Source organism: Aulostomus chinensis, chromosome 24 (genome assembly GCF_037954235.1).
Source record: "Aulostomus chinensis isolate RoL2024-O1b breed Wild chromosome 24, RoL_Achi_v1.0, whole genome shotgun sequence".
Classification (NCBI taxonomy): Eukaryota; Metazoa; Chordata; class Actinopteri; order Syngnathiformes; family Aulostomidae; genus Aulostomus; species Aulostomus chinensis.
Window position 1 is genome coordinate 8,571,070 of NC_141343.1, and position 26,960 is coordinate 8,598,029.

Here is a 26,960-nt window from a genome sequence, read left to right on the forward strand (position 1 = left end):
TTTCTTATCGCTGAGTACTCGGCACTTTTTACCCCTTTTTATCCTTTACTTTTTTTCTTTCTTCTCTCTTTCTCGTGGACTTTCGGACTTTGCGCTCCGACATGGCCCCACGGCTCAGCTACACGAGGGACTCTCTCATACAGCTGAGGCCGCAGCCCGGACATCTACTTTTCGTCTCTGCTCCTACGGACTACTTTCCGAAGGAAATACTTCGTGGAGACTCCATAACACACCATCAGAACGCAAACCGTAAACCCAGCAAAACCAGGAGGGGATTAAAGAAGGGCGGCGTGAGAGCTAGACTCAGACGGGAGACTCACAAACAACGAGCGCTCCCGTCCATCATTCTGGCGAACGTGCGCTCTTTGCGCAACAAGCTGGACGAGCTGCAAGCCTGCGTCAACCACCAGCACGAGTTCAGAACGGCCTCCGTTCTGGCTTTTACTGAGACGTGGTTAAACGACAACGACGGCGACGGCATGCTTCACATCGACGGCTTTTCACCACCCCTTCGTCTGGACAGAGACAGTGAGCGCACCGGTAAACAACATGGCGGCGGCGTGTGTCTGTATGTAAACAACAGCTGGTGCTCTGCAGTCACTGTGAGGGAGAAGCTGTGTACTACAGACATTGAGCTCCTGGTTGTTTCCCTGCGCCCTTACTACCTCCCCAGGGAATTCCCACAGATTTTCCTCATCCTGGTTTACATTCACCCCAGAGCTGATGCTGCTAAAGCCACAGAGCACTTTACCAACACTCTGCACAAACTAGAACTATTATCACCGGACTCTCCCAAGTTCCTCCCGGGTGACTTTAACCACTGCTCCCCTGACAAGTCACTCAAAGGTTTCCAGCAATACATTACATGCAGCACCCGACAGGGGAAGACTCTGGACAAATGCTATGGTTCTGTACCAGATGCATTCAAAGCCCTCCCCCTCCCCCCTCTTGGCTCAGCAGACCACCACACCATCCTGCTGGCCCCTGCTTACACCCCAGTCATCAAGAGGATGAAGAAGGTCACCAAGTACATCAAGCAGTGGACAGCGGAAAGTATCTCCACTCTCCAAGGATGCTTCGAATCCACTAACTGGGACAGCCTCCTTTCTCCCTCTGATGACATCAACGACCAAGTTGACACAGTAACATCGTACATCTCCTTCTGTGTGGATAGCATCATCCCCTCAAAAACAGTCACCATCTACCCCAACAACAAACCCTGGATCACCAAGGAGCTTAAGGAAATCCTTAACAAGAAGAAGAGGATCTTCTTCACCGGCTCCGCACTGGAAAAAAAGGAGGTCAACAGGGAAGTTAAGAGGGCCATAAAAACTGCTAAGCTGGAGTACAAAAACACTGTGGAAAAGAAATTCACCACAGGGGACCTCCGCTCAGCCTGGCAGGGCCTCAAAACCATGGCCTCTGTGAACACTGCGGTCACCACCCCCAGAGATCATCCAGGTGAAGAGCAGTGACCCCTCCACCCTCCCCGACGACCTCAACTCATTCTACACAAGGTTTGAGTCGGACAACATCATCCAGCTTGAGGAGACCAGATCTTCATTCAAACCTGGCAGCTCCGCACTCACCTTCACGACGGAGGACGTGGTGAGAGCCCTCAGGAGGACCAGGGAAAGGAGCTCACCCGGCCCCGACAACATCAGCAGCAGAGTCCTGAGGCACTGTGCGGGGCAACTAGGCAGTGTTTTCCGGACTCTATTTCAACACTCCATGGACAGTCACACAGTTCCCCAGCTGTGGAAACACTCCACAGTCATCCCCATCCCCAAAAAAACCAACCCTAAGTCTCTGAACGATCTCGGCCCCGTGGCCCTCACCTCCCTGGTGATGAAGGCCATGGAGAAGATCATAAAACAGCACATCATCAGAGCAACCGACCCCCTGATGGACCCACTCCAGTTTGCTTATCGCGCACGCAGAGGCGTCGAGGATGCAAAAATCTTCATCTTGGACTCCATCCACAAGCACCTGGAGCTTCCTAACTCCTCCGCCAGACTTCTGTTCGCTGATTTCTCATCAGCATTTAACACACTGCAGCCCCACATCCTGGCCACCAAACTCTCCTCCTGCTTCCATCTGGACGACCAGCTTATACTGTGGATTCTGGACTTTCTGACCAACAGGACTCAGAAAGTTCGGGTCAACAACTCCTTTTCGGACCTCCGCTTCACCTCAACTGGGTCCCCCCAGGGCTGTGTGCCCTCCCCCCTGCTCTTCCTCCTCTACACAGATGATTGCCGATCCACACAGCCCAACTGCCACCTGGTGAAATATGCTGACGACACAGTTCTCCTGTCACTGCTGTCAGGCCCAGCACAACATCATGGACCCGCTCTTCAGGAGTTTGTAGAGTGGTGTGACAGCTCCAAACTAGAACTGAACGTCAGCAAGACCAAAGAGATGGTGGTGACCTTCTCCAGCAAGCAGAGGGATCTGGCTTCTGCTGTCATCACCACCATCCACTGGAAGCCAGTGGAGGTGGTCGAGGAGTACAAATACCTGGGCACAATCTTTGACAACCTCCTGAACTTTTCTGCCAACACAGAAGAGATTCTCAGGAGGTGTCACCAACGACTGTTCCTCCTCAGGAAACTCAATTCCTTTGGAGTCAGCGCGCCCATAATGATGACTTTCTACTACGCCTTTGTGGAAAGCATCATCACATCCTCCATAACCTGCTGGTTCCACTCCCTCAGCCTCCAGAACCGGAACAGACTGCAGCACACTGCATCAGTGTGCTCCAAAATCATCGGCCTGCCTGTCAGAACTCTTTCACACGTTTACAGCCAACAGGCCCTGAGACAGGCAGCCAAGATCATCAAAGACCCCTCACACATACTCCACTCTGCATTTGAATGGCTCCCCTCTGGGCGACGCCTCCGCTGTGTGGCCTGCAGAACTGAGAGGAGGAAAGCCACCTTTGTCCCAAAAGCCATTCTTCTCTTTAACTCCAGCTGCTAACACCTTCCCCACACCAACACCCTACACACACACACCTACATACTCTGCCCGGGCTACTCAATATCCTGTCTTCACTGTTACACTGTTTATACTGTTTACATTGTCTGCACTTTATTCACTCACTCCAGTCACCTTACTCTTCATTTTACATTGTGTACATACTGTACGTAGTATATTTATTGTATTTTTATCTTTAATCTTATTTTTATTCTCTTATTTATTCCCACTGTCATGTCCCTGTTTTTTTTTCTATTGTTTTTTTAATGTCATGCTGCTCAGTTGTACCGTACTTTAATTGCCCCTCGGGGATAAATTAAGTCATCTGAATCTGAATCTGAATCTGAATATCGTATCGCAAGATGAGTGTGTCGCTACAGCCCTAGTAAATATATCAATATATTCTTTGGGATTGTAGTTTAAAAGACTGGGGAGTCTTTTGAGCCAGGCATGAACACAGAATTGCTGCACAGGCAGGTATTCATGGTGTTTTTTTTTGTTTTTTTTATTCCTTCAAAAATTAACAACTACATCCATGTTCATCTTAATGAAGTACAACATCAAATCAGGCTTTACACAGGAAACTGCTGGTTTAATAATCTTTTCCTTGCATTTCTCGTCACCGCTATCGCACCCATTTGCATATGCGAGGACACATATGCATACATGCATCACATGACTTTATGCTCCTAACAAACCTGAAAGGAACTGAAGCAGAATATGTCTTGTTTTACTTCAGCAGAGCATGTGATGCAACATCTGTCCCTCCCGCCCTTATTTATCAGAGCCGTTTGTGTGACGACGGGGAAGCAAACTTCATCCGTATTGTCTAGTCAAGGTGGAGGTGATCCTGAGGACACCTTAAATGCACCCACCCCCCACCTCCTCCCAGAGGGAAAACAAAATCAGTGAGCAGTCACAGAAATAGCTGAGTGAGGCCGTGCAGTCCCTCCACATAAAAAAAAAAAAAAAAAATTAGGACACATATGTATTATGCATCAGGGAAAATCATAAAACGGCAGGACTTTAGCTGACTTAGTGGTTCGAAGTTGACATGCTCAGATAATGAGGTCACCCTCTTTGGATCTTCAGCATTTGCTGAAAAATGAAGTTTTACTTTTACTGATTTGTGTGTGCGTGTGCGTGTGTGTAATATTTCACTGAAAAGCAAACTTTATGATGGAGAATTGACATTTGAAAATAAGGAAAGTCTCAGGCTGGGGTCAGATGTATTAAAGAGAGGCAATAGGTGTCACAGCTTATGCATGCAGGGAAAGAATGTGACATATGGCTCATAAATTGGTGGGTTTGAGGAGCTGATGGTATTTACCTGGATATAACACAAATGACAGGGCACAAATGAAATTTGACCCTTTGATTTAGCGTCAGCGAACTGTACAGATAGCGGAATACTGAAAGGTTCGATCTTTCTTTGCTTTGCTATTTGTTGTTTTTCCACTTCAAAAGGTCAAACTTCAAATTACATGGTAAAATGAAAATGACAGCTTGGGCTGGATGGAATGAAAAGTAGGTAAGATTTGCTCCAAATACCTGAACATAAAAGCGGCAAGAACGCTCTCTTTTCTGCAGCTGCAACCGGAAGGAAATGCGAGAGTTAGCAAAAGTTCAAACAACTTGAAATACAGTTCTGTTTGAAGTACATTTGTTCAGGTTGAGAGACAACAATCACCTTCATGTTTCAAGTAAACTTGAAAACTGGATGCAGAGCAGCATATATACGTTTACTGTACCGTATCTCAAAAAAGAGAGCAGAGAGTCTTGTGTTAATTAGCGCTTTAATTATACACACATATGTCAACGACACACTGTTACTCTTCCAGCTTCCAATTTGTTCTATTTTATTTTTCACTTGAGAACTTCACATGTAAACTCCTGGAAACTGATTATCTTTTCAACATCTTGCACCGTGCGCAAGACTGTCAAAGCTAAAAAACAAACGAACAAACACAAAAACACCTCAAAACATTCAGCACACCTGAAGAACCACAGGAAGCTCAGAGAAGGGATGTTGGCACTGCATGGTGAGTGAATCATTTTAATTGAGTTCTAATTTAAGCAGTGAAGCCAGCAGAACCAGAGGAACTAGTTTCTAGTCCGATGCAGAAATCCCATGAAGATTTGCTACCAGAAAGACGACCATTTCCCCATAAAGAGCATCTTGCTCTACATCAGAGCCCACTCTTCTGGAAGCCGTCCCATCCGTAGCGTTAGCCAGCTACCCTCTGATCATGAAAACAACACTGATCCCACCGTTCGCCAGCTCAGTCCTTTCATTGTCTGTTGGCAGACTGCATTTTGCTTCGCTATCAAAAAAAAAAACTTTAATGTGCGAAGCTCTTTGCAGATTGTGTCAAAATGATTGAACTCGGGAGGTAAACATTCGCCACCGCCAGAGCACAGAGGGAGGACGCCGCTGTGCTTCTTTGGGGAAGACAAAGGTTGGTCCCGGTACCGTTCCTTGCACCGTGATACTTAAATAATTCACGAGAAACCCATTAAAAATTTGCCTATTTTTATTTGCGTCAACCGACTTTTTCTTCCGTCTCCATGAGCTCATGATTACAGGAGAAACTGTAGAAAACAGCAGTTATCACTGACATGATGTTGTGTTTTATGAGAAAGACTGTTGTTCTTTGTTTCCTTTTTTTCCCCAAGAGGTATTATAAACTAGTTGTTGTAAAGTACTTGCTTCTCAAATTTGAATTTGCTCATCACATTCGGAGGCCTTTTGGCCATCTTTACTACCTCCCTCTCCACTGGAGAAAACTGGCACTAAAATCTCAATGGGGACATCTGTGTGTGTGTGTGTGTGTTGTGGCAATGAAATAAAAACCGTCTCGAAAAAAGAAAAAAAAAAAGGCCATTTGAGAACAGGTGTTGGTGCTCTCCTCCAAGTGAAGCCGCTCCAACAAATTAACGACTGACATTTTGAATTTCACTGATGTTTGCTTCTCCGCTGGCTGCTCAGCAGCGAGAAAGTATTATTTTAGCTTGCTTTGCCTGAGTGCCCCTTACTGTGGTCTGCTGTGGATTGGGGAATAAACGCATTAACTCCAGGTTCAGCCAAAATTAACTCCTACACTCTTACAGTGCAGTTTAGATCCGGCCCACTGAAATTTTACCCTTTCCCATTAGTGAAAATCAAGTGGTGCAAATGTAGTGCATGTCATATGGATAACATCTTTTAAACCACATCAAAGTGGAATCGATAGCATAATGCTTGAGCTATCCACTGGAATTAAAGGTCTATTTTTAGTACGCAACAGGCCAGAGGAAAATACTTGGATATCATTCAATCTGAGAGCACCGGGGCAAGTAGCACATCATTAAAAGAATACAGTCCTCTCAGGTTTGACATCCCCTGGAAGGTAGATCTCCAGTTTTGGAAATTAAATAAGCTTTGAGCATCAGAATAAAACTAAAATTCCTTTCTTTTTTTTTTCTTTTTTTTTTCAATAAATGCTGTCTGACACTTATCTTGTGGGTCACATTTATCCAGCATGTTCAGGTTGTAAGGTCGGTGGTCTCAAACATGTTCACGCCGTTCAAAACTAAACGCAAACAGAGCTCTCCGCTACGTTTTCAACACTAAATTTAAAACTGGCATTGCCAGGGCACCTTATCAACGGTATGACCTGGTCAAACACAAAGAGTAGATATGCTAACACTCGCAGGAGGTCTGGAAATTAGGAAGTTACGGGAAGTACAGTACTGAACTGGAAATGGTGTGCAGGTGCCGGCGCTGAAATGAAAGTGGTTCCAAACCCTGTTGGCTCGTCAGAAAACATCTTTAAATTTCTTAAAAGATCTTTATTTTTAGTGTTTAGAGTCTCATTTTTATTGTGTTTTTTTTTTTTTAATTCATGAGGCACTTTGTGCTGCATTTCCATGGAAAGTGCGACATAAGTTTGATTTGATTTGACGAGTTCAAGCAAGGTGAAACAAATGCAGTCATGGAAATGTGTGTCGTTCACTACCTTGTTGAGGCTTCGCGCTGCACTGTCTTTCCCACCAGGCGTGAGGTTTCGTAGCTGCACGTCCAGGAGATCCACCAGTTGAACCATCGCCTTCACAGTGTAGGTGATGTCCCCCGCCTTAAGATTGCTCTTGGTTTGCTCCGCCAACTCCCTGGCAATGACTGCGGCTGTCTCGCCGGCTTTTAGCTGCCAAAAAAAAAAAAAAAAAAAAAAAACACACAACAAAAGTCAAATCCAGTTCAGAAAAACTATGGCTTATGAATATCTAGGATAGCTAAGTGGCACATAAAACCTGGATGTAAGTTAGCATTGCTTATAGCCTGCCGTCTCAAAGTTTTTGGCTCTTTTGATTGGGTTTAGTTAAATGCCTCCAATAAGGTCCATGGTTCACTCTTGCTAACAATATTTTCACGGTTCATTTTACGGCATGAAATACGTCACCAAATATGGCTCTTGTGAATTAAATTAGAGGATGTTGAGGCCACGAAACGTCGTCATGCCGATTGTGATGCGTCTGCGGTTCCGTCGGTTCTTCACACAGCATCAGCTTGTACGTCTAATGTTGGCAATTATGCTTCAAAAAGTCATAAAATTGGTGTTGATTATCATACTGACAAACTTTTGTTTGCTACAAAGCTTATTTATCGGCAGTTCTAAGGTTAAAAACCCCAAATGCTCTTGGCCAAGGGAACCCCGCGGTGACGCCACCTGTAAAAATATGTCGTCCCTGTGGCACTTTCTTTTTAGTCCCCGTACAACAGCAAAAAATATCATCTCATGGTCATTTTCTTCTCGTAGGAGGCACCTATTCACATTCACAACCTTCAAATTGCAATGTAGCTTAAACGAATGTCATCTTCACATGCACCAGACTCGCTGCTGTATTGCACACAATTAATGCGGTGAGAACTGAGTGTACACCGGGGCCAATATTGTATCCGGAAGCAATTATGAAATCAACTAATGAGGGAATTTCCCTAGATACACCTTCATGAAACGAATGGAGAGCAATGCAGCTGGGAGGATGCTGGGTATATGTGTCGTACACAGAGGAGATATCCTGTTTGATATTTAGTTTTTCTTGCATTTCAAAGCTTATGTAATTTTTCTGCCTCAGGATTTGGCTTTGTGAACCAAAAAAAAAAAAAAAAAAAAAAGTCTATTTCCACTCTCCATAAAAGATCTGCAGTAAGACTTGACATCTGATCTGTTCTGACAAAAACTGCTGTTCATATGTCCAACTGACTCTTGCACTATCAACACCTCAACACCTAGACATGAAAGGAAGAGGAGTTACTTATGAGGTGGTTAGTACCTGACTCATCGAACATTCTGGACGCTATCAGAGTTTCGAGCGCCATTAGCGGCTCTGTCTTGCTCTTTTTTTGGATATGAGAATCTGTACACTCCAGCAACCCCGGCCACGTTACCTAAGATAGCACTACATCTATGCCAGACATCGGTTCTTCCTCATCCTAAAAGCATTTTCCCCTGTAATAATAGCTATTTCAAGAGGAAATACTTTTTTTTTTTTTGTTGTTGCATTTCAAGGACTCTACCATGTAATGCAAGAACAAAGCCCCCCCCCCAAAAAAATATCCATTTATTTTGCATTTCCCATCAACAGAGATGGAGTTGAATTGTTGCAAAATACTGTATTTTCCTCAAATAGTGCCCAGAAGCTTTATTTACTGAAACTGCAGAGTATCTCGGGCCTTCATTGGAGGAAGGCTCACAGATGGGTGACTGATTAAAGTGTCTGCCAGAACAGTTTCCACAGACCTTGGCACAGATTCTACAAGTCTATGAACTTGGGTTGAGATCTCAGGACTGTAAAGGGTAACGGTTGTCACGTCATCTACCCAAAGTCACACACTTAGCTAAGAGGGAGAGACGTGCTTGTCACTCAAAGATCCATTGTTTTGAAATCCCGAAAAAAATGCAGTTAATCAATAGGTTAAGTCATACATCTGCCAGTAAGCATTAAGCGCATATGTGTAGCAACCGTAGCTAACGTACAAAAGCTAACGTTGTTCAAACCAAAATGGCTCGCTTTTTCGTTGCTCACAATAGAGGCCAACGTGTTTCTAATTGCTGGCTAATGAGTCTCCAACTGTTTTCTCATTATCCTGGCTTTGAAATCACAATTACTCACCGGCACACACTCATATTTTTGAGAGCTTCTCTTGAATTTCTCAGCACTTCTCACTCACAGTGTGGGTAAGATACCTATGGTGAAAAACAACACTTCGTTTGCAAGCCGCGGAAAGCACACCGCCGTAAACAACGTCCAACTCCCCCAAGACCGCTGTCTGGCTCTGAAGCACCCCCTACTGGTATAAACAGGTGACAGCATCGCAACACTGTACAAAGGTACCTTCTTCTCGCTTGGTTTCTTTCAAACACCACACCAGTGTGTACCTAAAAGAGATTAAATGCTTGTCGCTAAGGGTTGTTCCCTTTTGAAAGCCAACCGTGTTCCCTTCGGTTCATTTCCTACCTTATCTTGATCTACTGAAGACCGATATTGTACTTTTGAGGGAACAAATGTGAGTGAAAATCAATGTACAAAATCATTCTTTTCAATAAGATAGCAATAAATCTCTGTGGATGTGCAGAAATACCCACAACTACAGGAAAATAATATAATGGTCAGTTTTTTCTTGATGAGCAGTACGTAACATCGAGACCGAATGCAACATTGAGCTCCAAGGCCCGGGATACTTTCGAGTTGGACGAGGCTCAAAACCACCATGAAACCACATGAAACTGCACCATCTTGATTCATCTGGCATCACCTGCGTTCATTGCCAGCGAGTTTATTAGTCAAGCCAATTATGCTGCATAAATTGGTCTTCACAGAGGTCTACGCATGGGGACGTGTACTGAGACGATGCTCTCTCTCTTTCCCTTTCTGCTCTTGTCTTTTAATGAGGATGGTTGAGGATGAGGCGAAAGTAGCTCAGTTGTCTTATCTGATTTCATTCTTCTTTTTATTCCCTTCATCTTCCTATCTCAATTTGTCTTATGAACCATCTGATAATGATCCCTGTTCCATACAGGACATTGGCTGGAGATATAAATTGACTAAGCCCATATTTACACCAAGCATCAGCGCTGATCTGATTACAAGTGGAGAGCTTTGAGTACGTCCACGCAGGGTATTGGCATGCATCTCCATGTATGTCTCGAGTGACCACTTGTGATCTGATCGCACTTCCCCGCTCCCCGTGCAGTTCAAAGTCTGTTATTTTGCCTGCTACAGATGTGCGCATCTTCTTCTCTCAATTAGGCATCGATTAGGCCTCTGATCATCGGCGCATTTATTTGAGTCGACCGTCGCATACCCATCACACCCCGCCGTTGCCACATTTTAGCTGCCCAACGACAGTGGAGGAGGAACACAAAATCCCATGAACATGCACAAACCAGCAGTTTCTCTCCCAGTGGTAGATCCCTTACTTAATCCAGAGCAAAGACAAGATAAGGCACTCTCCCTACTGCTGGTAATTTTTCAGGTATAGAAACTCAATCTTCTCAGCTAACCATCCATTCATTTTCTATACCACTTATCTGTCAAGGGGCACTGGGGGGGCTATCCTAGCAGCCTTCTGGCGAGAGGCAGGGCACGCCCTGGACAGGTCTCCAATCCATCGAAGGGCCAACACATACAGACAGACAACCATTCACACTCACAGCCACGCCCACGGTCAATTTCGAGTCGCCGATTAACCCAACTTGCATGTCTGGGGACTATAATTAGCATATGCAACCACAAAATAGAATGTTTTTGCTGTTAATTCCCATGTAAAGTTTACGATTTTGAACGGACGCAAAATTTCATCACCCTACAAACACACACAGGCGCACGTGCACACACACACGTGATTTACTTGAAAGTACAAACCCACCACCGTGAGCAACATTTCAGCTTGACTGCTAATGTAAAACTTGTGCTACAACTTATAAAAACCCAAACTGCATTTTCTTCCAAGTTCAGCAACAACTTTGCTGTGGTTAATTTCTCCAAACACCAACCTGTACCAGAGTTTTATTGCACTACTCTGCACATAAATGCACCTGATAATTTCTCCCCCTTCTACGTTGTGCTACCCAACAGCCATTCTCCAGTCATATCTACAAACTGCTGTTACTTTAATGGGCCGAGCATTGTGCCACTGAGTCGATCCTAAGTGTTATGACATGCACGCCTCAGGGTTCTGTGGGTTTAAGGGAAGAACATTTTCAGCATAGTCTACCATTCATAACCTGGAACCCTGATCCTCACTTGCAGTAACCTTCTCCTTTTTTATTTTTATTTTATTTTTTTTTTCCATTTGATTCTATTACAGATTTAAACATAGAAGGCTTTTCGGAGGCTTTGCATAATAACTCGCCTGCAGTAGAGTAGATACAAATTATTTGTGCTTGAGAAGTATGGAATGCAAATAACTGTTATACCACGCCGTAAGAAAGAAAGTGGTGTGGATTAGGTGTTACCCGCAGGAGTCTATTAGACGATGGTACTGTTATATCGGTTTCCACTCCGCCTTACCACTCACACAAACACACACACACACACCGACGAGCACATCCCTTTGATTGAGTGAGACCTCCACCAAATCAATGACATTAATTGACCAATTAAGGAGAGACAAAGAACAAAAGAAAAAAAAACAAAACACAAAATCTGACGTCCTCCGAGTTGAACTGATGCACTCTAGATTTCTATTGCGTGCGGTTAAAGAGTTAGAAAAGGGCACAAGGGGGTTCAAGAAAAAAACATTACAGATAAAATTATACATATCAAAATAATGTTGAAACTCAGTGCTAAAGCCTTCAGGCTAGCTCAATGCTTTTACTCCTTTTTTTTTTTTTTTTTAGTTTTTGATAATTCTTGATCAGAAAGAAAGTAAATTGGATTCAAACAGATTTTTCAACTCATTAGATCACACAGCTCGGTACCTTCTGGCTGATGAGGCTGACCCAGGGGGAGGTACAGTTGGTGAAGTCAGGTCCCTGGGAGTCCCAGTAGCCCTCTGGACCCACACACGTGTATGAGGCCACGCCTAAAGAGGGAGGTAGAGACAGTGATTGAGTGAGAACCCTGAAATCGATTAGATCAAGAGACACAATGATGAAAGAGAAGACATTCCTTTTGCCACGGTTTTCAGTGTGTGTGCGTACTGAAGTCTCTGCTGAGAATACCGATGATACCTTACATTTCTGACTCTTTTTTTTTTTTTTGCACCTTTTTCCTATTACACAGCGATGGGCTGCACCATATTCTCAGGCCTAATTCTTTTTCTACGTCAAGCATTCTTATTTGCAAACCCAAAGACGAAATACAATTCTTAAGTGATTCAATTAATGGGATGTAGCAAAAAAAAAAAATGTAATTGGATGGTTTTTTATCTTGGAGTGACTGAAATGAAGTTGCTTCACTTGAGGCCAGCCAAGCTCACCAGACAGCGTCTGGTATTTAATCATTAACAGTCAGACGGTGTCTGCGTGCGTGCGTGCGTGCGTGCGACAGTTCGTTTCCAGCAAGAGAAAGAACACACACCAAAATAATATAGGTACTAGTGCAGTACCATCGCAGAATGCTTCACAAAAGGTCAATTAAGGTGGTTTGTGGAAAGTGTCTCTGCTGACAGAGATATGATTTGTGTGGGCGTCACACTGAATTCCATCTGCCTTTTTTTTTTTTTTTTTGTACAAATAATTCTCCAGATATAAAATAAAATTACTAAATGTGGCCTGTCATCTGAGGTGCCTCTCTGACACAGCTCTACTCTTCAATCGTAATGATTCAAAAATTAAATACACTTGTACTTTGCTGGTCTGGTAAAAGGTGACTGCATTTATACAGCGGTCCTCAAAGCCCTTTTGAGTGTTGCCTCCTTCATCCATTCACAAACTGAAAGTGGAGGCTGGCATGCAAGCTGTGAATCAACTGGAGTTTCAGTTTCTTGCTTGAGGACACTTTGACAGCGAGGACTGAACCAGTAACCCCCTGGTTCATTTCTGACGACTACCGAGCCGCGCCGTCCCGTTGCTACTCGCTCTGACTGAGGCAGCCATTATGAAATACTCGAACGGCAAGATTATCAATTTCTTGTGCAGGTATTGAATATCAATACGCTGCTTAAATGTCAGGACCACCTTAGACCACAGGTTTTCCTCATGATAGGGTCAACAAAAGGTCACCTCCAGTCCCCCGGGTTTGTTCCTTCACAACGGCTGGTTTTACATACACAGCTGCGGTCTCGCTAGCTTGGTCCGGTCATGTAACAGGACTGCAGTCGTTGTACAGCTGGTTGCATTTCAACTTTTTTTTGCGGTTCACTTTTTTTCTTTTCTTTTTTGTCATACACCAAAGAAGATACCCAAGGGGCACCCCACTCTAACGGATGACTTTAACTTAAAGATCATAAAAGAAAAAAACTAAACGACAAATCCTAAAACTGAGACAACCCGTCTTGGGTTTGCCGTAGTTTCGCACGCCGTGATGAAACCTCCGTTGACTGTTTGTTGTTTGAGGGCGGGACCTAGTGGACACATGCAGAACAGCTGATCAATTTTAGGTAGACTGAAGTATATCGGGCGGGAATTTGATCTGCAATCGTATTATCTGGGTATATTTGTCTAAATTTGCAACGCGCAATTTGAATAGGATGAACAAGTCTGCGAGGATCTGAAAAGCCAAGTTTCAGCTTGACAATCACAGGAATTCAACTTTTTGTCAACAGTTACACGTCAGTCTGTAAGATTCTACTGCAAATGGAATTCTGGTCTCATCCACTAATACTTGCGCAGCTGATTGTAAATTGGTGTCTGCAGTTTTTTTTGGACGATTAGTTATTTAAAAAAAAGAAAAGAAAAGGAGTATAACAAATACAATAACACCTTTATGCATCTTGAAGTTCCTTTGCAGCTTCGTTACTCTTGCATAATCATGCCTTCCTCAACACGCTGCCGTCAAACCAGCCGCTCGAGATATTTGGAGCGCCTGACCTTTCTGGTAAAGCAGCCCAAGGAGCTAGCAGGCATCGTAAGTGACTTGTGGCGCTATTAGCCACAACTGGATATCCTGTAGCAGACTGAATGAACACACTCGTGCATACAAACCATTTTCACCTTTCTCTGGAAGGATTAAAAGGAGGTACACACCAAAAATTCTTTGGTTATAGTCTGTTTTCCTCTAAATCCAAACAAGCTATTCAAAGACAAGTGCCTTTGACTTCTATTTGACTCCCTCAAATAACTTACATCTACAGTATATTTTCAGAGCTGACATTAGCCTTAGTCTACATGCTGACATTAAACTGCCCTTGCTTGTACTTCCAAGTAGAGGGTGTTGGAGGTTGAGCCGACCAGCATTACCAGATATAAATTTTGATTGACATATAATTTCCTTCCCCGGTCCACCTTGGACAGCCCCATGTTTGATTGGTTTATAAGATAAGGGACTCTGCATTTCCTTCTATATTGAGAGGCAGGAGAGGGAGCATGAAAGAGCGTGCGAGAGGTGCAGAGGGAGACAGAATGACAGCGAGCGCAGGGAGGTGGATGGAAGGGGGGAGCTCGAGGAACTTTCAAAGAGTGGCAGAGGAAACTCACGCAGTCATGTTCTGCTTGGCAGTGTCGTCTGAAGAGCAGTGGCTTTGAAGAGTGCAGGGGTACGCGTTGCTCTTATCTTGCCATGTGACGGCTGTTAGTGAGGTCTCGACGGGTGCTGGTGTTGCCCATTAATGAGGCCCCGTATTTGTGTGTGCATGTCTCAGCGCAAGTTGATGAAATGAACAGATTTTTGGGGTTGGGAGGCGTGAGGAGATTTGAGAGTGTGATGTCACTACCCTATTTACGACAACTTGCTCTATAAAAAGTTCAGAGTAAGGCATATTTTACAATGTTTATCCTTTTAAGTTCCTGAAAAAAATGTAATATCACCAATTCTTATTAATGCAAGAATACTGTCTGAAGCAGAAATCCACAGTGCTGAGGTTTCGAGGTTAACTTTCAGTAAGCTTTATCCCTGCCAAGCTACTCACCTCCTAATTTTAGGAATCTAGCAATATTTTAAACTTCAGAGAATTTAAAATGTTACGTGAACACCGTAACTTTTCGGGGAAATATGATTATTTTCCATCCTCTCCAGAGCCTGATAAGAAGATGGATATCTTTGTGTCCTCCGTGTGCGCGCGAGGCAGCTGGGCCCCACATAGACCAGCTATCCGCTAGTTAGCTGAATGTTGGGAGGCGGGCATGTGAGAGTACCTCAGCTGTTCCTCCTTTGTGTATTTGAGTTCAAAGAAATAAGGTGCAAGATCTCGGGTTTGTTGACCGGAACAGTCGAAGTTACGACAGGGGCGTTCGAGGCGCGACGTGAAATCACCACACACGGAACACGGAGGAGTTCTTGTTGTCAGCCCTGACTTGAAAATCACAATGTCTCATGGCTTTAAATTATTTCATAGCAAATGTTACGCAGTTAAATTAACGCAGGCAAAAGTACGTCTAGGAAAAAGTGTATTTGATGGCGTTTCACGAAGGCATGCTAAAACTTCCACCTGCTACCATCCACTGTGCTAAGCTAGCACACAGAGAAGAGAGAAGGGAATTGACCTACTTGTCTGACTTTGGGGAAGATGGCAAATAAAAGCATTCCTGGAAATATGACGCGTTTCTTCAATTCTGTGCTCAGAGACGAGGACACACGACAATCAGAACCGCTCCATCAGGTGTCCTTTAGATTCTATACCTAAAACAGCCCACATCCATGTAATCTTGAGTTTCTTCCCTTTGTACTGATGTACCTCAAGACCTCAAATGTAAAGAACAAATGGCACTGATGCCCCGATAAAGAAAGCACACAAACACCTTTTAAATACGCCTAACAGAAACGTGTTGAGCCACAAATTAATTACACCGACCGTGTCCTGATAGAACGGAAATAAATATGTAGCATCTGTTATTTCCTTTCCACGCAGATGCAAAGCTATGCTATCTTTAGCCTTGCATCAGTGAGTCAGGAATAAGGAGTGAGGAGAGAGGACAGGAAGAATGAGAATGAGTGCTGCAGGGGGAGTGTAATCATAAACAAAACACAAACGACCAATGTCAGGCGAGGAGCCGCCTCACAGTGGATTGTGTCTCCTAACAAGAGCAGAGACGTCCCCGCAGATTGAGGGAATAAATAAACAACATGTATATTTCATAAGGAGAGAGGTTTACTTTTTTTTTCCTTTCTATTTTCTTTCTTTTTTTTTTTTAACGCAGAGGAGAATTTGATGCTTCGGAAGATGAATCGGGTTAACAGCATGCAAAGGCTGCGATGCACCGCATTTTAACACGTTATATATATTAATTAATGACACAAACAGATGTAACAGACAAATGAATGATAGATGAAATCATATGTGAGGATGAATCTATTATTTCTCAGTCTACCAGGAACACAGTGGAGAATTTATAGATCCCATCTGGCCTTAAAACGCCAAGCTAAACAGCCCGGCTTGAGGGAAAGAAGGTGGGTGTTCTAATTCTGCTTTCAAACTGACGGAAATATAAAGTGACGAGTGAGACGTGGTGAAGGTGTTAAATGTTTTAATGTCAGGTGGTTGTTGTACACACCTGACTGTGTTTTTTTCCTGCACGGCTCTTATTTTAAAACTAAAGAAATGAAAGTGGCCGGACTATTTCTCCAACTTTTCTTCGCTCGCTTCAAACCAAATAGCTCAATAAAGGTGGTGACATTCAGGTTTGTTCACAACCCAGGAGCGATGAAAAAAACTCTGCGTGTGCAAAATCTCTCAAACTCTTACAAGTCAGTGTCGAGCTACATTTTAAATTTACCTTATATCGACTTGTTCTTTTTATCTAATTAACTAACTGCAAGTCCAGCAGGTGAGTTCATCTTCATATTCCGCAGACAGCTAACGTGAGCTCCCTCGTTAGCAACAGCACCACGGCGACGGAGGATAAAAGCGGAACAATAATGGCCATTGTTGATTGTGTGGATCTTGTTTATATGACATCTGTTATTGTATCCTTTAGTCTGGCTCGCCGACAGAACGTTGCTGTTTCTTGGCTTGCCGTTCTACACCCCTGCCACACTGCTGTCAGCAGACAAACACCCAGCTAGCAAGCTAGCCGGCCAGTAGCATCCCACAAACGAGAAATGTCAACTTTCTGATTTGGATCGTACGCTAAGGCGGGTCAGTTGGGTTATTTTAATAAATAGTTGTAAAAATACACAACCCTTATGACTCTTTAGAAAACTTTTCAAAATAGAATGTGGTTTACACCTTCTGTTATGGTTCACTGCCACTGCATTTTGAGTTCAGCACACCCCAGGATGATTACGATTGGCTCACAGAAACACAAGCGAGGCAGGGTTGTTTTTCCTACAAGAGCACAATGTTCCAAATGTTTCTCCCGTGCTGGCTGGAGGAGACATCCTGGAACATAGTTGTGTGTGTGCATAAACTGTAGTATTTCTCTTTATTGGCATCTTGCCTCGAAAAGAAACACATAACCGTGGTAACCATCCAAGTACAACGCGGTGACCAAATGATGAACTTATTATTATAATTTAAAAATATAGCTTAAACTGAATCACGACAGTATGTTCATTCCATGTTGCTATTGTTGTTTTGTCACGACTGCATCGCAGTGTGGTGTTTATATTTGCAATATGTCCTTGTCAATAATATGCACTAACTTACAACATATGGCTTTAGGGTACTAAATACCACATTAACATGGCACCATATGATACATACGAGTAGCATTATCAGTCTGTATCGTCAATCAACCTCATCATAACGCAGTACCGCTTTATAATTGTGACATATTCACTGAATATCATTTAAAACAACCCCACGTCCATGAAATGATTAGCCAACTGTACTCTTTAAAAGTTGTAAGTATATTGTGCCAGCTCTCCATGTTGCTGGCCCTTCACCCACATTGTTTGACCCGTTGCAATACAAAAAAACGCAGTGGGTTTCACCTACGTCGAGGTAGGAAAGTGATATTACTTTTCAAATGAAGCCCATATTCTCCATAAAAATCGATCTATATTACCTATGCTCCCAGGAGGACAGGGCATCTTTGCCACCGTGCCCTGTTTGGTCTTTGGCCAGGAGATGTCCATCATCACCAGAGGGTTACAATACTCCACCCTGATGTTAGGAAGCTTGGACGAAGGCGGCGACCTGTCAATGTCCTCTGGTACCAAACCCTCCATGAGCGTCTGGATTGGCGCCGACACTGTTGTTGTAGTTCTGGGCCACTGGACAGCTGTTGTGAGGGGCATTTTGGTCGTGGTAGTCCTGCTGGTTGTGGACATCGCCGTTGCAGTGGTGGGACGAGTGGTGGTCCTTGCCGTGGTGGTTGTGGTGTCCACGTACACCATCACAGAGGAAGAGGACTCTGTTGAAGGAGAAAATGGGGAGGGGAAAAAAAAAGCAAGATTGAGCCTAAATGTGAGAGTTGTTGTTTTTTTTTCCCGGCCGTACAGAGGACATTTTCTTTAAGAGCAGCTGAAGAAAAGAAAAGACACACAGGAGGGTTCTATTCCTCTTTCCATTTTGTCAGTTTAGGAGATGATCAGCTGAAACTGGCAGTTTTGACTAGCATGTGGGCATGCGTGGAGGCTACTTTGGGACCCCTGCTGGCTATGCAACACACACACACACACACACACACACACACACACACACACACACACACACACACACACACACACACACATACTCTACAAATACATACACTTCCCGCTGCGCAGTCTAAATGTGGCTGTTGACGAGGGCACATCTCTGTGAGTAAATACTTAGGTGCTGGTTATTGTAGCGACATGCTATATCTGGGTCAGCCGAGACAAAGTGAAACAACCATTTCCTGGATGCGAGTGTTCCCTGCAGTTACACTCCAGGAGGTGATGATTCTGTTTACCTGAGCTACTGGGAACAAGCGGTATCATACCATCAACACAGATGGGACTTTGGAGTTCCTCAGTAAAAAAACAAATAAATAAATAACAAAATGCCACGAATATCGTCGATCATCTGACGTGTGTCGCTGATTGGAGAGTAGAAGCTGCAAACTAGTTCATCTACAGGCTTTATGAGGATGCGCAGCCACAAGAGGTCAGAGGCCATATTCAAAGTAAAGCAGGATGCTGTTCTGTGAAGACACTGCACTCATATGGAATATCTATGTGGGGTGATATTTCTACTCCAGTGGTTATTTTTTGCACGTCTTCAATATGCCATGTTGGCTTTTCTATATGTCCTGATCTTATTACTGTGTGTGGTTTATGTGGAGGAAGCTTGCTGCTTTAAATAAGTTCCCGTGAGACGGCGGCGCTCACAAAACACACGATCCGGGACTTTGTGGGAGGAAAAAAAAAGAAAAAAAGCAATTTGGAATAGGTGTTGTTTCAGCTTAATGCTGAGATAGAATCAAAATGACAGACGTGACAAATGGTTCCAATCTCTGTATGAAAAGACTGGAAAAATAAAATTTATCGAGGGTCAATTTGAGGTTGCGTAATGGACACCGCACATCCCAAGAGAGCTTCGATAACACGCATCACCACTGAAATCCACTTTCACAAGATTTAATTTGCAATTTCTCTATTTGATGAAGCGGTGAAATGAAACTACAGGAATTAGCAGCACTGTTTTGGAAGCCGCGTACGTGGGCTGTAATGATACAAAGCCATCAGCGGTTAATGGCATTCAATGACAGCCGAGGTTGATGAGGAGCTCCACGCTGATTATTTGTTTTTTTCCTCTCCCCGATAAAAGATTTGATCGTGTTTATAAGATGGGCCGGTGTCTCGGACGCTCCTGCAGAGGCGCTTCATCTGTAAAGAGCAACAATAACAACAAGCTAACTGAGCTTTAGCGTGAACTACAGACACATGAGCCTTTTATACCTTCAAATACCTGCCAGTGGAGGAGCTCCGACTTCCACACTGGATTTGAAATTGCTTTTTTTAGCTCAGCGGTCCAATGTTTGCGACATGAAAAAATTCTGTGTCAAACTCTTTTGTGTTGCCTACAATAAACAAAAACAAAACAAAACATTGTCCTGGTGAATAAAACAAGCAACAAAGCGGATTGTAAGCAAATAAACTGCGTTTTATATTAACTGTAGCAAGTATAGAAGAGTGCGGTAGAGCTTGATGACTGCTCGAGAAAAATGTGACTAATTTCTTTTTTTTGTTGTTGATTTTTTTTCGGATTAATTTTGTAAGTAAAGAAAACTATGGAAATTTATTGGGGAAAGAAGAACGGAGAAAGAACTTTGCCATTTTTGATAAACTTCCTGGCCTTTTGACCAGAGTTCTGCGTTTACAAGGTGCTATTGAATGCACCGTTAATTTGCTTGCTTTTTCTGTGCCGATGTGTGGATTTCAAATTTTATGAGGCGCACTTGAATGCACCGTAAAGTCCTTTTTTTTGGGGGGGGGGGGGGGGGGGGGTACTTGTAGCCAGCGCTTTACAAAGTGCTGCTGATGGACAATTGCTCTTGTTTTCACCTGGAAATAGTGTGACCGCAGCTCTCAGGCGAAGGTGGTGTAAGAGGATGATTCACTGTGCAGGTTTCTACTTCTGCACAAGTGTGTATCAGCGATCCAACAAGATGCGCACCGTAAAAAAAAAAGCCCAACTTGGAGCCTAGAGTAGGTCTCCAGTTTCCCACAGTTTTGCTTACATGTGATCACGCCACAGATTTGAATACTTTCATATTTTTTTTTAAGCATTTACCAACCAGTTGGTGAAGTTCCATCCAAGATGTGTGTCAAAACGGATAATCTCCACAAATCTGTTGCTTGCTGAGCATTCAATTTGGACAGAAAACCACCAACGCAAAGAACAACATTTGGGGGGGGGGGGGGGGGGTGTTGCGTTTGGTTGCTGTCGCAGTGCCAGCCATGATGAACGGGGCATGAAAAAGTCATATGAAAAGATCCACAAGCTATTTAACATTTCCACCAGTCACCATTTACATTCTTTAACCACTTTTAGCCATCATCATCAATCTATGCCGCAGCACCGCATGTGGACCCTTCAGCGGCAATAATCACGAAAAAAGGAGGGAGAAATATCCTCAAAGTCCTCGCTCTATTAATTTGATTATTTATGAAAAGACTCACTCGCGCATCCGTATTTCAGAAAAAGTGAGGATAACCTCAATTATGTCACATCAACTCTTGGTGAAGTGAAGTGGCATCAATTTCAGGATAATTGAAATCAGGTGCTTCAACCTGGCACAGTAAAAAGAGACCGTGAGAGTGTCTCGTAGAAATCCGGTCACGGAAATTTATTGCTAACGCTGAGGTCAGTAAAGGTCACAATGCACGGACCGAGATAAGCCAGTGGCTTGATGGGTTGTGTATGGTCCCATTAGGATGAGAGAATTATCGAAGTGGTCAGGACAGCCTACACAAGAGCGGGACTGACTATGACAGATCGTTGCTGAGGGAGTGTGTGCAGCTTCCCAGAATGTAGGCTGTTATCAGTGAATTTTAAATAAAAAATGAAATATGGGACACAGATGCATGACTCGGTTATTTTAGAGGGACGGACACTAAGAATGTACAACTATCTGAATACATTTTAAGAGTTCTTTAAAGTTCTACCTTATGTAGATTTGCTAGGCAGCAGCGGTAAAATATAAATACGTTCCATGTGAGAATTAGCAGAGTGCTGCATTATTGCAACATGAACAACAAGAATGTTGTTATGGTTTTAACAGGAAGACTAGGACAGGGAGGAACATACCTGAGTTGCTAACAGCTAGCATTACTCTGGCAAGCAAGAGGCACGGGTGTTGTTTTTCCTCCAATAACATCCCATGTTCCATGCTGACATTTCTAAGCTAGCTTCGAGTAACTTAAACTGGGACGAGAAGCTAGCTAGTTGTTGGATTCCTGCACGGTCAGCTGACATCACATCGTGAAGAAACAAGCTGCACTGTTCTATTTAGTTACAGGAGCTCGAATCCTCGCTCCCTGATACCTTAAAGGGCGTGCTAGCTGCTAGCGCTCACACATTTTACAACCCTGCTAGCCACCTCTCACACTGCAGTCATGAGTTTGGGTCCAGTGTGGGACTGATTTGTCATTGCGCCACCTACTGAAAAAGGAGAGTGACATGTTTTTTTGTGTGTGTTTTACACCCTGGTGTTGTCCTCCTTGACCACCATCTCAAAATTTGGCCATCAACAAAATCCTCAAGAACTTGGTGATGGGTGTCTCTTCAGACTGAGTTTGTTGAGTTAACGCCGTCAATGAGGCGGCCACTTTTATCACAGAAATCAACTGCTGTTCAGACTCCGTGTGGTCAGATCTTGTAAAAACTCCAAACAAATGAAAACATCTCCAAATTAAATTTATTTCACAGCGCCACCTAGTGGTTACAGAAAGTAAGCTGGATGGAATAAATGTCGATTGCTTTGGGTCAAAATTTAACTCAGCTGTCTTCACATGTTTTGTTTTGTTTTTTTCTCGCGCCTCCTACTGGATGCAAAAAGGCAAGGCCCATCGCTGCTTGTGGCTTTAATAGGGGCCTGAAGTTTACATTACACTCCCTGTGTGCTTAGTAGTTTTATATTTAAAATGATGGCGGAGACCACAGTGGAAATCTCAGTGAATAATCAATGATGAACTTTAGATCCCATTAAATCAATCATTTCTTCAGCAACGGCATCGTGCTTTCACGTTTTTGACGGCCCACTAGTTACTGGGTCGTGAGTGGCATTTTCATGTAGGTCACCAGATACACTTCGGTGGCTAATACAAATATAAAATATACTTCGAACAATGAAAATGATGAGATCATCTTCTTTAATACTGGAGATAAAATGAAGGAGCAGAGAAATATGTCTTCAAGAGAATCACCCCGATGTCACGAGGTTAATTCAAAGTCACAGGGAACCACGTCAAGAATGTAATTCCACACTTCCAGATGATCCCGGTGAGTACACCGTTAAATTATTTTTCAGAATGTTCCGTCTGCACGCAGCATGTTAAATATGCCCACGAAGACACGCACGGGAGCTGAGAAGCCCAAAGTGTCCTTGAGCAAACTTGTATGTCTTTTCCATGAGATGAAGCACCAAAAAAAAAAAAGAAAGAAAGAAAGAAAGAAAGAAAGAAAAGAAGCAGCAGCAGCCACTATCGCCTTGGATACGACACAAGGGCACTTTGTTTTGCTTTGCCAGCTTTCTGATTCTATCCAGTCCGTCCAAAGGGATGAAGAGGGACCAAAGAATGATCAAATCAAAAGAAATAAAAAAAAGAAGCTCAAGAACACTGATAAAGTGAACAAGATCCGTGACCTTACAGGGAGATTTTATTCCGAGTTTTATAATGGATAAATGTAAAGAAATAAAATGAAAAAAAAAACTAAGCAGGATTCACTGAAATTTTGACGAAAGGTCAGTGATATTTTTGTTGAAATATCAAATAAATAGACACTACATATGGAGGACAAATGCGCAAAGACAGAAGGCAAAGTGGAAGAATTTGAAAATGGCCTCATTAATCAAAAGCGATTTATCTTCTGTATAATTAAGATTCAATGCATTTCCAGAAGGGCTTGAAAAGTTGGTTCAAAGAGAAGAGTCAGATTTTGGGGATTTTTTTGTTTTGTTGAGATTGTGCGTCCGACCCCCCCCCCCCCCCCTGCCCCCGCATTCAACAATTCCATGAATAAATGTTTGAAGCAAATTATGAGGGTACTTCTGCTTCCTCTCATTGAAACACCAACTCCACTCATCATTTACGCCTCTATTGCAAAAAAAAAAAAACACACCTCTAACCAAATGCATGAGGTCTGTTTCCACCACACACAGAGGGCTTTGTGCTTCATTTCAAAGCATTCATTTCGAACTAATTAGCCTCTCTCTCTCCTGTATCCCAGGGCTCGTGGCTTCCACAATTAGATAAGCCCACTCTACTTTGCTGCGGGTAAAAAAACTGCTATGCTATTATGAAATGAATCCGGTTTATATGACTTGCCATTTCCGCACCGAGAGCAGGCTCGTCGGCTCGGAGAAACTTCTGCAGACTGGAGATCAAAAGAGGTGGAGAGGGCTTTCGGGGGGTAAAAGTGAAACAGTAAAGTGACTCTTCCAGCCTTGCGCTGAACCCAATTACCTCCTAAATTTTAGTATTTCAACCTTTACAGGATTCATAGTAACATCTTCAGTCGGCACTTTCACAGACTTGTCGAGAATATTGGACAGGCGATACGCAGTGTCATCCATTAACTTACTACTAACCTGTTTTAAAGTCTGCAGAATGGAATTTCTGCTTGCTGAGTATTTTTAGACAAATGCAACTGAAGCCCAAAACCCACGATCACAGCTGTTGAAGTTGTGTGTGTGTGTGTGTGTGTGTGTGTGTGTGTGTGTGTGTGTGTGTGTGTGTGTGCGTGCGGGAGGGGGGGGGGTCTCCGAAATACTTTACAACCATATACTTCATAGAACGCTTCTTCCGCCTCTCCAGACACCGTTCTACTTCCCTGTCAGATGTCAGAACTCCTGTTAAGCAGCTAAAAGAAACAGTTTTTATTGTGGAAATAGAAAAGAAAAGAAAAGAAAAGAATATGTTCTTTCAATATTATCAAGATGTTCTCCACAACATATTCAGCCATGTTAAGACGGTCCCCAAACAGCAGGGAGCGAACCCGACATGAGCTGGGAACCACTGAGCAAACATTCATCGCGACGCCGGGAGCAAACCAGCAAGAATACCCATCAGCCCTTGCAGCGCTGGAGCTCTCAGCATCCACAAAGGAGTTCACCTAAGCCCTTTGCTGTTGTCATGTATAACCACACAAATGTTAAAGGTTCGTCAAAAACAACACTTAAACAATTAGAACATCGGATTTAATTATTGAAGCATCTCTAGGGATCACGTTGAAGGTTTGGAGAAAAGGTAGACTGCCGTGTGTGAGGCTAGCATAGCAGCGCAAATTCACTATTGGAACTCATACGTCCAGCGATGAAGCCACGTGGGGGCAGAATATGAAGATGGTGTCATGAAAATCCATTCATAAATTGGAAATAAAACTTGGCTGTCTAATGTGGGGCCTGCAGGCAAAAAAAACAAAAAAACAACCTGGGTTCAGCCGGACTGACAGATAGTAAAATTAATTGGTTTTAAAATACAGGCTGAAAAAAAGAATACAATAAAAAGTGTCATTAAAAAAAAAATCACCGTTCATGTAGGTTTTTTTTTTTAATTTAGTCATTTTGGTTTTTGTGATTTGTTTGGGTGGCAAATTGACACTGTAATGTAGCACAAACGCCTTCCAGAACTGCCTTTTACTGGCACCCAAACATGACGTGACACCTCAACAGTCAGGGGGCAGGCAGCTCGCGGGTGGAGGGAGACGCCCACAATTTGAGACAAAAATGAAATCGCGCTGAAAGCACGCAACAAGGCTGAGTGCACCTTTAAATATTATCGAATTCAGGGAACTTGGGATCTTAGTATCATGTTGGACCAAAGCACCCTCCCTTAGGTTCCAGTTTGGACCCTCAAGGGGAAGAGGCCTACGCTCAAATTTATTCCCAGAAAGTCAAAACTTTCAACCATTTGACATGGACTCAACAACTTTGATCAAAATGAATCTTTTATCAGGCATAAAGTGAAGAGCTATGTCCTGCCAGCGACCAGGAACAGTCCTTAAGATCCAGGATCAACAAGGTCCAGATCAGTTCTTGGTGCTGATACAACGTTAGCCACCAAAACTTGAGTAGAAATGTAAAGCTAACGGTCCAGTATGAACACCCATTATGCTGGCCGCAGCAGGTCAGCGTGGGCTGAGGCGCTACTGTGGTAACAGCAGAGGAAAGTGATGTCGCACGGTTTTCCTGGGGGAAGTGTAACATAGCTGGGAATATTGAAAATGTGCAATGTGGATCGAACCTCGGAGGAAGCTGTCGGCCTCTCACATCACACGAGGCGTTGCATTATGGGTTGTTTACCACTCGACAGGCATGTTCCTTCATGTCTGTTGACATTCGTCAGCCCAGTCAAATATAAGTGAGTTTGTGATGATGGCGTAACATCATATATATATATATATATATATATATATATATATATATTTTTTTTTTGTTGTTGTTTTGCTGTGAACAAAATACAATTTCTGATGTGTGAAAACAAGCAATTTTTCTGTGTTTTTTCTTCTCTTTTCAATCAGCAGAGATGAAGTGAGGAACAAACTGTCTGTCAAGCGGTCCAAAAATTAGCAGTGTCATAAGATGTCAATATGGTGAGTTGCAATAAATAAATAAATACATGGAAATGCAAGTTTCGAAATGCCAAAGGATGTAATTTTGACAGCTTTAAAGCTCCTGTCAAGAGAGTGTGTGACTGCACTTGAGAACTACAAGCCACACAAATATAGAATTTCTGTCACCCTGTAATGGGAGTACATTATGTTTTGTGTGATGGAGCTCTTGCAACAAGCTGTTAGAAAAGGGAGTAATATTTAAAAGTGTGCTGCGATGTGCTTTTCAAAATAAAATCCTGACAAACTGGAGAAATAATTGATTACCGCTGGGGTTTGTTCATTCTCAACCATCAATTATGTATTAATAAGCCGTAATGCACATTTTTATTCCTCGCACACACAAGTATTTTAAGCAAGCCACTAAATTAGCTCCATAATGGGGACAATTCACTCAGCTTATCTATTCCCTAATGTTTATGTCATAAGATCCCACCGAAACACTCCACGTGTCCTTGTGCGCTGAGGGGAGTGGCTCGAAAAAGCAAATGTTGATAAAAATCCTGTCGTGTAATGGCGCCTTTTGTGGCTAGACCACAAATCCATCAAGAGAGAGTGCAACTGGGTATGGCGGTGGCGGTGGGGGGTATAGCGGTGAATTATGCAGCCAGACATCCGGTAATGCTTCGATATCATCTGACATGATGGGAACCGTAAT

At 43.2% G+C, this 26,960-nt stretch overlaps 1 protein-coding gene across 4 annotated transcripts in view; it reads right to left on the reverse strand.

The window, feature by feature from the left end:
- Positions 1 to 26,960, reverse strand: part of LOC147238631 (adhesion G protein-coupled receptor L3) — a 332,737-nt gene that overhangs the window by 77,651 nt on the left and 228,126 nt on the right. For 3 of the 4 annotated variants that reach the window (XM_086197913.1, XM_086197911.1, XM_086197910.1), the window contains 4 exons: positions 18,069 to 18,416; positions 11,943 to 12,046; positions 6,978 to 7,163; positions 4,531 to 4,569 (listed from right to left, as the gene is read on the reverse strand). In XM_086197913.1, coding sequence (XP_086054039.1) covers positions 4,531 to 4,569; positions 6,978 to 7,163; positions 11,943 to 12,046; positions 18,069 to 18,416 — 677 coding nt within the window. The remainder of the gene's footprint in view (positions 1 to 4,530; positions 4,570 to 6,977; positions 7,164 to 11,942; positions 12,047 to 18,068; positions 18,417 to 26,960) is intronic. The other variant, XM_086197912.1, reaches the window with a different exon arrangement.